At 38.5% G+C, this 13,226-nt stretch overlaps 2 protein-coding genes across 3 annotated transcripts; one reads left to right on the top strand and one right to left on the bottom strand.

Annotated features, from left to right (window-relative positions):
- Positions 1-162: 162 nt before the first annotated feature.
- On the bottom strand, positions 163-6,627 carry LOC137922703 (tigger transposable element-derived protein 4-like). Of its 2 annotated transcripts, none has more exons than XM_068765733.1 (5): positions 6,303-6,627; positions 5,114-5,286; positions 4,490-4,619; positions 3,834-3,973; positions 163-2,953 (listed from the first exon to the last, which is right to left on the bottom strand). In XM_068765733.1, the coding sequence occupies exons 1-5, from the start codon at positions 6,540-6,542 to the stop codon at positions 1,282-1,284; spliced, it is 2,355 nt and encodes a 784-aa protein (XP_068621834.1). In that variant the 5' UTR covers positions 6,543-6,627; the 3' UTR covers positions 163-1,281. The 2 variants fall into 2 exon arrangements, with proteins under 2 accessions (XP_068621834.1, XP_068621835.1); XM_068765734.1 differs by having other exon boundaries at positions 5,114-5,241.
- A 306-nt stretch (positions 6,628-6,933) lies between these two features.
- Positions 6,934-8,340, top strand: LOC137922810 (zinc finger protein 765-like). The gene has a single exon (XM_068765887.1). The coding sequence runs from the start codon at positions 7,172-7,174 to the stop codon at positions 8,165-8,167; it is 996 nt and encodes a 331-aa protein (XP_068621988.1). The 5' UTR covers positions 6,934-7,171; the 3' UTR covers positions 8,168-8,340.
- Positions 8,341-13,226: the final 4,886 nt, after the last annotated feature.

Here is a 13,226-nt window from a genome sequence, read left to right as displayed (position 1 = left end):
GTATTTTTCCTAATTACACTTTTCCCTAAAAATAATATGTTCAGTGCTAATTTTCTTATAGGCAACTGTTTCTTGTCTGTGGCCGGGAGAAGCAATAAATATATTTGTTTATGTTTCAAAAGGATAAAATAAAATGTAAACAGTTTTACGTTGTTTATTAAATCTTATAAACTATCTTGCAGTGCACAAACAAAACGTGCGCTTTGCAGTCACAACGAAGTTTCGTCGCCATGGAATACACAGATTATCGCTAACGTAACAATAAACTATTAAATAAAACATTTTACAACTGGCTGAAATTTGTACAGAGGTCTAGTAAAAAACAAAACTAAAATTAGCGCGCTCTTGCGTCGCCCTCCTAAATCGCCTTTAAGGAATAAGGATGTAATATATTAAGATGGTAAACTCAGATGGCGTTGATCAACACACGTACGAAATTTATTTAGCATGTAATAATTTTAAATATCATGACAATGAATACAAACTGGAATGCATTAGTATTTTCCTTTAGCCCAACTACAGGACACACTTCATTTTGTGGGTACTTTTAAATTATCAAACTTTAAGAACATTGGCTTGCGATCCTATTGAAATAATTTCATTATTGCATAAATATAACTGAAAGATTTAATAGAAACTATTTTTTCGTAACACATTAAAAGTGCAAACACAAACGGACCCGTTTCATAGTCACGGTCACAAATATATATACTTCAAAGTCATGTGCGTAAGCACCAAAATGATGAACTGTTTAAAATAACTACAGCTATTCAGCAAGGACCACAATCAATTGTTACTCAATGAATATATCACAAAAACTTCACTTTGGTTTCCGCACAGAACAGCCAACAGCAAATAAATCAACAAATAACAATAACTCATTAGGCATCGCACTAGTTCTGGACATTAGTTTTTGTTGTCATTACCAAATTTTCGACAATAGAGCCGAAAACAAATTGTACCGTACCTGTCCCTTGGTTTAGCACCACTAGGATGCTTCCCACATCTGGGTTGCTTTGCTTTACGGGTAACAGTGATATCACTCAAGAAGGAAGAAATAGTGATTTTCCACCGATGGGCGCAAAACTCTCATAATTCTATTTAATATATTGACAGCTCTTCAATTTTACCTGCACATTTACAATTTGTAATGCAATCAGAGATTTAAGTGACTTACTCTCTTTTTTGATAAAGTCTAATATGGTAATAAACCGTAATGAGATTCGATTTCGTTTCACATTTTGCCCCTTCTCATCCTGCTCGGAAGCCGGGGATCTGTAGTTAAGGATCCTCAATGAACGGATTTCTCAATAGGAATGTCTCGATGCTCATAAAGTCAGCATACATATTGAATGGGGTATCAGTGCTGTGTAAATATTTCCTCACAATTTCCAAGTCCTCCAGTGCCCTTGTCCTCCTGAGCACATTCTCTGCGTTGCCGTGCTCCGGAGCTTCAGTCCCTAACGGCAGCAGTTCCTCCATCTCCTTCTCCTTCTCACGCTTGACAGACTCCGATACCTTGTGGTTTCCGCCGAACACGGAGCAGTTGGTGCCCTGCCCCGTTACCAGCTCCTCGTCCACCGTGAGGTACATGTCGAGGCTGGCCAGATCTGTGTAGTAGGATTCCACATCATAGTCCTTCAGCAGCTCACAGAGTATCTCCTCTTCGTTGTTGGGGAACTTTGTCCTCTCCTCGCTCACTTCTACCCTCTTGACATCGTAGCCGGCGACGCGGAAGCTGTCGTTGATGAGGTGCGCTGGCAGCCGATCCCATGCCTTTTCCAACATGTACAGGGCCTCCAAGCACGTCACATTTCTGTCCACTCCCCTTACAGCATTCATAGACTTCTCTAAAAGAAATAACCTACGGAATTCGTCGCGAAATCGGTTGAATATACCATTTCTAATAGGAATCAACCTTGATGAAGCCTTCCAGGGTACGAAAACTAACTTTAAGTTAGATAAAACGAGCTTGGAGTGTATGGTAGCCCGGTCTAGGATTAGTATCGCCTTCCTGTTAAGCGTTTGCAGTTCCCTGTTCCAATACTTGACGTACTCCTCAAACATCTGCGTGGTAAAGTGTGCTTGCGCGTGCCTTATGTAAGTAACGGGCAGCGTGTCCGGGTCCCGTTGGGTGTGCATGAGCGGGTCCTCGGTGCCGCACACGACCAGCCGCTTTTTGTCACTGCCCGTCATATTGGCACAGATAAATATGGACAGACGATCCTTTACATGGCCTTGGATAAACTTCCTTCCCGACATTTTCCTTATCCTGCCCTTGGATGGGTTGTAATACAAGCCCACCTCGTCTCCCGTGTAGATGTCCTCGTCGTCGAACCCCAGGCGCATGTCGCACCAGGTCTCCTTAAAAAACAAGTTTTTCCATTTGCACCCAGACGCTATGTTGGTGTAGTCCCTTTTTGAAGGAGTTCCCCTTAAGGAAATTTTGTATTTGGTCTTGAAGCGGTCCAGCCACTTCTTACTGCCGTTGAAAGCAACAAAGCCGCTCTCCTTGGCGAACGTTTCCGCGATATCCTGGAGCATCTTGCCCGACATCTGAACGTGCTTTGCCCTTTGTCCGTTGAACCACTCGATTAGCCTGGTCTCGAGGAGGCTGTTGAGGTACTTTTTGCCGGCTCTCTTGGGCAGCTTGTATTTGTCCCGCTCCTCCCAGATCTCGTTGACGACGTCCGGCGTGAGATTGTACAGTCTGCAGACTTCCGGCACCGGCCGACCCTTGTGCATTTTGCTGACGATGGCGCATAGCGTGGCGTGATTCAGGTCTTCCATTTTCATGAACTCTTCACAGTTGCCGGAGACGTTTAGAACTTCTTTCACTTTGTTTTCATTCTCATCTGATTCCTCTTCAAGTTTTATACTACGAAAGCAGGATTTGCTGACATCCGAAGCTGTGCACCTGACTTCAGTTGGTTTCTGCTCTGTTCTATCATTCCTGTGGAATGAGTTGTCAATGTATTACATGATTCAAAACTGTTACTATTATAAGTGGTAAGATATATTTAAAATTTTATGGAAACATATATTTTTTTTATAAACTAAACTCAAGACCTATTAGTAAACTAAGTACACGTCTTAGTTTCACATCGAGCACTGCCTGTTTCTTATCACTGACTATATCCAGAGATATAACAAATGGACAGTTGAGTTGTATTTATACCTCTAAATTGTTAAAACAAATACCATGTTATTCTAACTGGTAAGTATTATTATTTTTGAAGGCAGATGTCAGAACCGAATAAAGCCGTATTTAATTCTATATGATTTAAATAATACTTGACTGCTTTTGTTGCAATACATCTTAACAACCAAAGTTAATGGGTATAGACCATAAGTTAACACTAAAACTGTTGTCATGACCATGTCTCAGCTGTCTCTTTAATGGCTTCATTGAAGCTGAAGAATTCACTTAAAATTTACTAAATCACCAAGTTATTTCCTTGTCCATGTCATAAGCGCTTACTCATCTTAGTGGTGTGATTTTTATGTATATTTGTTCCCTAGGGTATAACTGCTATTAATAATGTTTTATTAAGGGCTTTATAAATATAAAATAAGATTAGAATTAAAACAAAAAAATATAATTAAATTCGTCAGCACTCTGCTCATGTGGAAAATAATTAACACATTAACATATGGAAAATAATTTTACTATCTCAGAGTAAAATTATTTTCCATAATAGTTAACCCCTTAAAAGTACGCATTTACTTAAGAGATTATGCCCTATAGATTGAAAAAACACTTATTTAAACATTTGAATTAATGTGCAAGTCTATCCACATGTGTGTGCTTTTTGAAACTAATAAACACTCACTCAGCGTGCAGCTGCAAATTTTCTGGAGTGTCCTTGATAGCATGCGTGAAGAGATGCTGTTCCAGTAGATTCTTTGTTTGAAATTTTTCAGGACATCTCAGACAGACTTCTGTTTGCTCATGTGATTTCAGGTGACGGAGCTGAAACAAAAGCTCATTGCTTTAAGCTTAGTTTGTGTATTCACTGAAACTGCCAACAGTTTATGTTGTACAGAACATTTATGTGATATTTTGCTATATAAAGGCCTATAATTAGTTTCCGAAAACTTAATAACCTATTACAACTGATCACTTACTAATCTAATGGTTAAAATGATTACATTATTCTTATTACACCGCATGTGGTTGAGGATGTGACTGCCTTTAATAAATGGTACAGTAATATTTATTCTCAATTGATTATTGTTAGCTAATGCTCATAACTACTATTGTAAAATTGCATTCTATTCATGCTCAGCAAAGACATTTTGTGTAAAATTATCTGCCAGCAGTAGGTACAATATTTAATTCTCAATTGGATAAAATTTAAATTCACTGTCATAAAATGTAATCATAGATTAACCAAAACTTAAAGCCTTGTTTATTTTTTCCACAATCCTCTGTTTCAATTAACATTAGGGAATGCTGTAAACACAGTCATCAAAGGACATTACTGACCATATTTATTTTGAGCGCGTATCTGGCGCCGCACACCGGGCATATCTCCACCTTGTCTGCGTGCACTCGGCTATGAAGTCGAAGACTGAATGCCTTGTTAAAGTAACGGCCACATGGTTCACATTTATGTCTAGAACAAACAAAAAAACCATCCATGTTACCATGGTATATCTTTGTAAGAGTATGCAATTCAAAGATAGGTTGCCTAATTCTAATATGGTATTACAAAAAAAGGAATGAGATTGGAACAATAGTCTTCTGTTATTTGGAATATTGTATTCACAAGGTCTAGACTAAGAACACAATTCCTTTTTGGGGGGTGACCTAGATCCTCGAGTGGTCCATGCTACTGTTCCAAGCCACATACAAAACACTACACGAGTGGAACTGCTACTTTTGTGTGAAGAACGTCATCACACAAATGGAGTATGAGTGCTCAGTAATATTTTTTTACAGACCCTTCTTCTTCGTAAAGTTAATTCAGATGAAGCGATAAAAGCCCCTGGGCTAACAGAAAGAATAATAGACTGAGAAGTTACTTGAACTTCGAGTCCTGCCCATCCTATTTCTACAATCCACTTTGTCCTATTTAATTTGCAATAAAAAAGCCAATATCTTTCTCACCTTGTGACAACCTGGTGTTCTTTAGCATGGTTCTTTAATTCTATATTCAGCTCAAACACAGCATCGCACTGTGGACACTTAAACAGTCTTTTCTTTTTAAATGAAACTGTAGCTCTGCTATATTTGCCCTGTGATTTTGGATTTGATTTTTTAGAAAGGTTTTCATTTCGATACTGCAAGGAAATTACTTGATTACTTAGAACATTATTTTAAGTTTCTAATATACACAATGTTGAAAACAATAAAAACAATAGAAAGTATTTCCGAGCATTGTTGTACAAACAGATCTGATGTGTCATCTCACTATATATATGACTACATACATGTATCTTATTTGTAAATGTTTTCATTATGCACAATTTACCTTTACAATCTTTTTACACAAAATTATTAACAATCGCATTAAGTCTCTTCTTCCTCTTAAACTAAATTCGCATAACAATATATTTCATATATATTTCATGTAAGATGAACATGACACACATGACAAATACCAATTTTCTTTTTCTTTTGATTACTACAACAAATTTCTCAGTGATGTCATATTTTGAAATAATTTGGTAACAGGTAAGCAGGAGGTTCATGAACTGCTTTTCAAAATATGTGCTGCTCATAGGCCTTTTCAAATGTATTATATGAAACTTTTAATTATTATAGCTGTTTGATGCATGAACAAATAAATAATCTAATAACTATTCCTTTGCAAGTTTTAGTGCAAAAGACAAGGCAGGGATTGTGTGCTTGTGGTGTTCATTGAACTGCATAATGCTTAAATACTTTATGATGTATATATATATATATATATATATATGTCCAAGAATATAATTAATAACGCAGAACATACAACATACTAATCGTGACATGTGGCATCTTAAAAATTATATATAATATGTATAAATTTGTTAATCATCATAAATAAACATCATCATACATAAACATATAGTATATTGCTCTCCAAGTTTACTTTAGAAAAGTTAATACATTGTTCTCTGGATGGTGAATAAAGTTGAAAAATCTACAAAAGATATTTTGGGTAAATTTAATGCAAGTTGATCCCTTATAATCATTAACTGCTTTGTATAATATTTGTAGTATTGAATGCCAATGGACCATAGGTGTGCAGTAAACTGTTAACGAACTTAGCTAATTAGAAGGTGGTCAGTAAGTCGCTAGAAGTAAGCTGCTATACCGCACTAAAATCCAATGGAGCTTCTTCTATCTCTTCAACCTGTACGCGTACGAATACGTGCGGCGCGAGGGGCCGCCCCTCCTCCTCCTCATCATCATTAACAACATACTTTTTTTTTGGCGGCCTTTTTCTTTTATTAGCTTTCTTTCTGACTCTGCTTCTGACCACTGATAGAATTTCATCTTCGGAAGATATTTCGTCGTTTTTTGCATTTTGAGCTTCGGTATTTGAAGCCATCATCACAAAAGTATTATATTTTTACAGCCAGCTCCAAATAATAGAATATCTCATAATAAATAAAAACAAATATTGTGTATTTGTAGCCATTTTTGATAGATGTCAACATTCTGATGAAATATATATTCAGTAGTAAGTTACCCTTTAAAATTTATATTTTATTGAAAGTAAGATGGCACGTGATGTACGGTGTTAATATATTGTTTTTAATATTATACTAAAAAACTATAGTATTTTAAATTGAAAATAAAACAACACACGTTTTTAACAAAATTCGTTACGTTAAAAATATATTAAAATATTATAAAAAATTAAATACTTATTCCAATTAAAAGCATGCCTATGGCAACAAAATTCATGTCAACGTTAAAAAGTTATCACTGTCATTAATGGTATGAAAAAAAACCAACGCGCTTCGCTTCTCTTTTGGAATTTATGTTACAGCAACAAGGCTCGCTTTTGTGTTTCGCTCGGAAAACTTGAAAATTTTCGGTACAATCATGTCAACAATGCGCTAACAGCGTTTCTATTGCGACAATACGGCGTCTACGCGATATTGAATGTAAAAGTATTCCTTTTACGGATCAATATCGCTCTTGCCCTGTTATGTGTCTCTAGCGTCACTTCGGCAAATGGAGAACAAGTCCGGCGTCGGCGTTCAAGACCATTGGATGAAGAGTGTTATGGAGCCGGCCGGTAGCGAGAAGCAGATGCAAAACGATAATAGATCTGTTAAATGTGAAAAAATGGCCGAACAGTATAACGGTGGTGACAATAACGTGACTTATGAGTTGAAACAACAACAAAACGACACGAGATACAGGTGCGATGTGTGCGATTTGACATTTGAGGGCATGGAGTATTTAATGTTGCACAAAAAGTTTCACGGTAACGACAAAGACGCCCCGCAGATGGAGCCGGAAGCGCCGCCGGTTAAGGAGGGCCCGAAGAAGCGGCGCAAGTTTAAATGCGACCTGTGCGACGTTAAAGTTAATTCACAGTACCACCTTGACATCCACCGCAGCAAGCACGAAGGCATCGCGTCCAAGAAGTACATATGCGAGGTCTGCGACCGAAGCTTTGTCGCAGCGCAGTTCCTCAAGAGCCACATGCAGACACACTCCTCCACCAGCACCATCAACTGCGAGATTTGCAACAAGAGCTTCACAGGGCAGGCATACCTTAAGCTACACATGCAGCTGCACAATGACATCAAAAAGTTCAAATGCTCCAAGTGCGATGAAATGCTGCCCACCAAGAACTGTCTGAAAATTCACATGAAGAAGCACACCAAAGTGAAAAATTTCAAGTGTGACTTCTGCCAAAAGTTGTTTGTATCCAAAATCACCATGGAAAAGCACCGGCAGACGCACGAGGGCCAGCCGCTGGACTGCCTTGTGAAATGTACCCAGTGCGATAGAACTATGCATTCGTCTTTGTTGAGGACACACCTCGCCAGGGCTCACCCCCCTACCATTGATGATGATGTAAAACGGCCGCACAAATGTTCCACATGCAATAAAAGTTTTATTGTTAAGATAAACCTGAATCTCCACATAAGGGTCTGCCACCCGGACCTCGCCGAGCCGGAGGATGAGGATGATGATGTAATGACAGACAATTCCTAGTTCTAAGTTTTAAGCTATCATGTATTATCAGATAATAATTATACTTTTTTATCTTAAAAATGATACTGTATTTTATTTCTTTTAAAAACTTTAATGTGGATTATAAAATTTGACAATTGTTTTGTGCTTTCTCTGCGGCTTCAGTGTACCAAAACATAAATACAATTGTGACAATAAAATCAATAAGTATCTTAAATATACTTTCATTTTGTGTCAATTATTACAAAATATTTTAATGAGCGAATGTGTTACTGGTGCTCTCTGAAGAGTACAATTGTGCATTATTTGGATACAAAAGTTTTGGCAAATCTTGAGTTTTAAGTTAAATAAATTACCCAATAGCTGGCTTGAATCAACAGCTGGCCTGTCACTTTCCAATATAAAAATATATTAATGTTAACTAGATATTTCAAAGTGATCAACATTTAATAAATTTATTAGTGTGGTTTATATATATAGGCTGATGTAGCTTTTAAACGACAATAAATTTGCAGCGCGTGAACTGTTACAAGAGCGAAGTTCACAGCGGACTGTCAGACGCTCGAAGTTCATAGTGGAATGTGAAAGTGAAGATTTATAATTCAAGTGATAGGCATTGATAAATTTAGTGCAATTTTTTTCTTTTTATTTGGGATTTATCGAAGTTTTAGATTAAATTGTATGAAAAGCAGATTGAAATCGGTAAAGAGGTTAAGTTATAGCATGGTCAAGGGTAATGAGATTAATTTATATGTATAAATATTGGTACAAATTTATTTATAAATAAACATTTTTGAACATAGATGTAATTACTTTAAGAAGAATGAATATAAATAGAGAAATAAATTAGGAATTAAAATATTAGGGTTTAAAATCTCGCTATGAACTTAATAATATTGAAGATATAATTTTCACATATTTTTGAAGTAATAACTGCGCCATCTATTCCGTCAATTATTTATCGAAATAATTGCCTTTTAACAGAAAACAATAATTAAAGGTAGATCTGATCTCTGGCATGGAACAGTAGTGTGCTGAAGTTCGGAGGGCGCTCTGGCTAATCAAATAGCGGATTTATTGTTTTTTCTAGTTTCAAATAAACGTTTAAAATGCAAATGAACGCCGTTAAATTTTTTTAAAGTGACTTATTAGGCGTTGCTTAAGAATAATATGTTTACCAGACAATTTAATATGGAACTCTTTCAACAGGACTTTTTCCAGCTAGTGAAAGATGTAGATGATTAAATATTTAATGTTTTTATAACTCTGTGTTTGGCACTAATCGGTGTAACGTAGCTCCTGAAGAAGCCCCGTGGAGGGGTGAAACGCGTGTTGAGTGATTTGGCGGTGACGGTTGTGTGATTCGCATTGTTTGCCGCATACGCATTTATCAGCGGGCTGGCGAGCGGTGCACTTTATTGCACGACTACCACTGCATGTGCGGAAGTGGCTATATGTCGGTCGTTTCTTACGTAGATGATTAAGTTGGCGACAACAATTAATTTTAGCTAAAAATAATAAAAAAATAATGAATACAGGAAATATGTTATGAAAATACCAACAATAGAACATTAAGACGAAATCTGCAAGCAATCTGTGTTACTAGTAATTTGTTACTTCACTTCGGGCTTCATTGACAAGCTTAGAGTTGCTTGGCGAGCCATGGAGAGGGTTATGCTCGGGATTTGACTACGTGACCGAATCAAGAAAGACGAGATGTGTAGACGAACGAAAGTAACCGACTTAGCTCAGTGGATTGACAGCATAACGAATGGCCAGAGGATTTTTTTTCTGATCTGATTTGTTTCGTTGCTATTAGCAGATTCTGCGGGTGCGAGGGTGTAGGGCACTGAGGGAGGTTAGCCTACACCTCAGGTAGCAAATGTCGATAGATACCAAAGAAGCCTCGGCTCAGGCCACTACATATTACAATTTCACTGGACCGAGAGGCCGCCGAGCTTTTAAATCACTTCGGTGGACGCTCTATGCAGTGATTAAACTTAAGGGTACCCCACGAGGGCATTTCGTATTGGGCTGTCACTCCTCGATGATACCTGTTTAACATCACCGTCTCAAGACAGAGAGAGCTGAATTTCTACTTGGTCTGTAGTTAGTCTAATACCCGGCTTACATTATTACTGCTTCAGAAAGCGTTACCGCTGGGAGAAAAAGTGGCGGATGAAACTTTAGCAACGCTTCTATCTAGTTTGATCGAGAATGCCAGAGGTCTATTCACAAAGTGGACATAAGACTTTGGAAGCCGCTGGATGCCGGCCACTTCTTACTGGTAGAGTTGAAAAGAGAGCCAGTGAGCTGCCGTGTGCAGTGAATTTAGGAGTAGAAGGTTCTCTATCCCAATAAAAATGACAAAACAAAAACTGATGATTGTTCCATGAGGAACGTCATTACGTAATGCTTGTACTTATCAAAGTTACATTGGTATTTATACACCAGATAATGTCACGGAAAGTACCCGCGGCCGCGCCGCAGCAGCCAGAGTGCTGGTGCAGTTTGGCGGGTGCTCTGCGTACGTGGTCTGTCACAAAACGATTAATTTGGTGTCGGCGGGCAGACGCGAGCAGGCGCGGGCCATCGCGCGCATCATTACATCGACGGATGTATGATATTAATACTAAAGATAATTTCATCTACTCTATATCTGTAAAGATAATATTGATAAATACGAATATAGGAGCGCGAACGCAACTTTAGCTAACTTATCGATATTAAATAATTTGATCTTTCTCATTATTTAATCAAAAACTATAAAGCTAAAGATATTTTGGGATTAAAATGTTTTCTATTGTAACTGTTCTGTGAAGTAAATCGTGCAATACGGTAATGCAATTAAATTTAGCGGCCCCAATCTAGGCTTTCGAAGGAGCCCTCGATATAAAGCCCTGCCTATTGAAGACGTTTATGCTAAACGCCATTTGCGTCCTAACTCCCTGGAAAAAGCGTAGACGGCAAATGCCATTTGGATAGCAGCGACAATTTTGATTAAAAAGGTGTAAACCTCATTGCTCGGATCGGACAGTTACGGCACATGGAATGGCGCGTCGTTTGTCGACGCAGTGTCTTGTTGCGGCCTTCAAAGGCGAGTCGTATATCAAATGAGACATTTGTTCAAAAGAAGTCCAGTTCGTTCAAGCGTGTCGTCAGGGCCCGCCGACCGACGAGACCTTAACGTCATAAATTGATAGCAAAACTAGAGGCACCCTCGGGCAAAATGGCTTCGCTGCTATATATTATTGCTGGATTCGGACTCGATATCACCAAAGAGATGAGCTGTGCATATCTTGCAATCAATTTATCCGTCGAATAAAGTATTTTGATATATTTCTGATAAAAAAAATTGTATCATCATTCCGACACTATCTGATCAAACATCTGTTACGGCTTCCGTTCATGCACGATAAAGATGTGACAGTATTTATTTATATATGCAAAGTATACTGTTGTCATAGAGGGCGCGCTAGGCATAAAACCTTTTCATGAATTTTCGCCTTGTCATATCAGAGCCGAAGCGGGCAGATATTTACGACACGATGTAACAATGCATGTTAACGTCCCATACATCTTAATTACAATTTTAACCAAAAAAAAAAAAATATCAACACGAGAAGTGTCACATAAATTGCAATACAGTAAAAAACTGTTGAACACTTGGCGGAGAACGGTACATCTCAAGTGGCATGGGATCGTGGAAGCGTACTATCGGTTCAGCGGACTTTTGATTTTATAACAAACATTCCAATGCGCCCGCGCACCAGCCACAGCAGCTTGCATCCATTGCCCGAGAGAAGGATCCTGGCCTCGGTCGCGTTCATTAGCTAGGTGACGTCTCACGCGCCGGGGCCAATTCGAATTTACATTATAAATTCTCGTCTTTGTTCTTTTCATTTTCGAAGCATCTTTTAATTCACGCCACAATCTTTATATCGTCTCGCACCCCAAAGGGATGTGTTGAACAAATATTATAAAGACATTAATATTAAGTAGCGTTTAGTTATAAGTCAAAGCTCAACATTTTGTTTGTGTCCATAGTTCTATAATTTTGTATTTTTTTATTATTTTTCAATTTATTTATTTGCTTATCTCTTTCCTTTTTTACAATGCTTTAAATTTTGTAACTATGTTCTGACAGTAAACAATTACATCAACTGCTTTCGGCTTCTTTTCTTCCTTCGTCGCAAGCCATCTTGGGGTTTACTGTCAGCGGTGCAAATTGCGCATATATTTATATATGTATATTATAACTGTGGCATTTATTCACGGGTGCGAGTTTTGTACTGAAAGTAACCTATGGTCGAAAGGTGTTTGTCGAAGGTTGAATCTATTCGTAGCTCGCACCGGAACGACCACATCCACTCAACTACCGGCGCACACTGCCGCCGCCTGACCAGTCCTGGTAGATCGTGCTTACCTGCGGTGTAAAATCAGATCAGGCCTTCTGCCCGTTACGTTCGCTGTTTTCTTTTCACCTTACCACCTACATCTTAACACGGTACAACGAACAGCTAAGTCTTTGATCTGTGTGCTTTGTCAGCTATGATTTATGGATTTGGGTCGTGGTCATTTACAATGGGTCTTAATAAGGCTCAGGATCACCCAAAGAGTAATGGAGAGGGCTGTGTGATGAGACTAAGGTCACCGAGGCGTTCCGAATAATTGTTTCACTGAAGCGATAGTGGACGCGGCACAGCGTTCATGCAGCCGACGGCTGTTGGGGTCGTGAGGTTCACGAGTGGCGATCTTTAGGAGTCTGCCCTAATGCCAACTAGTGAGCCTCTGGGGGCATTGTTCAAGTAAGCACGTACATTATTACAAATAGTACCACCGGCTCAAAACGTTGACCTGTTGAGAAGGCCGGCCTGAAACTCAAGAACTTTCCACGTGTACATGAATGAAAAAGATACTATATCAGCAACGGCTTTAGCCGACGTTTGACGGGTCGCGGGTTTTGCAAATAGCTACTAGCGAACCGCTCTAGTAGCTTCCCATTTGATGTGTTAGCTGAAACGAAGTTGAGCTTTCATAAACTTCAAAAGCCTTTGCGGCCTCTGCTCTTTGAGAACGA

This window comes from Battus philenor, unplaced genomic scaffold (genome assembly GCF_028537555.1).
Source record: "Battus philenor isolate CCGP_79_NKW_IND1 unplaced genomic scaffold, ilBatPhil1.0.hap1 SCAF_20, whole genome shotgun sequence".
Taxonomy (NCBI): domain Eukaryota; kingdom Metazoa; phylum Arthropoda; class Insecta; order Lepidoptera; family Papilionidae; genus Battus; species Battus philenor.
The sequence above is the reverse complement of the archived record's forward strand: the minus strand, read 5'-3'. Positions and strand labels throughout refer to the sequence as shown.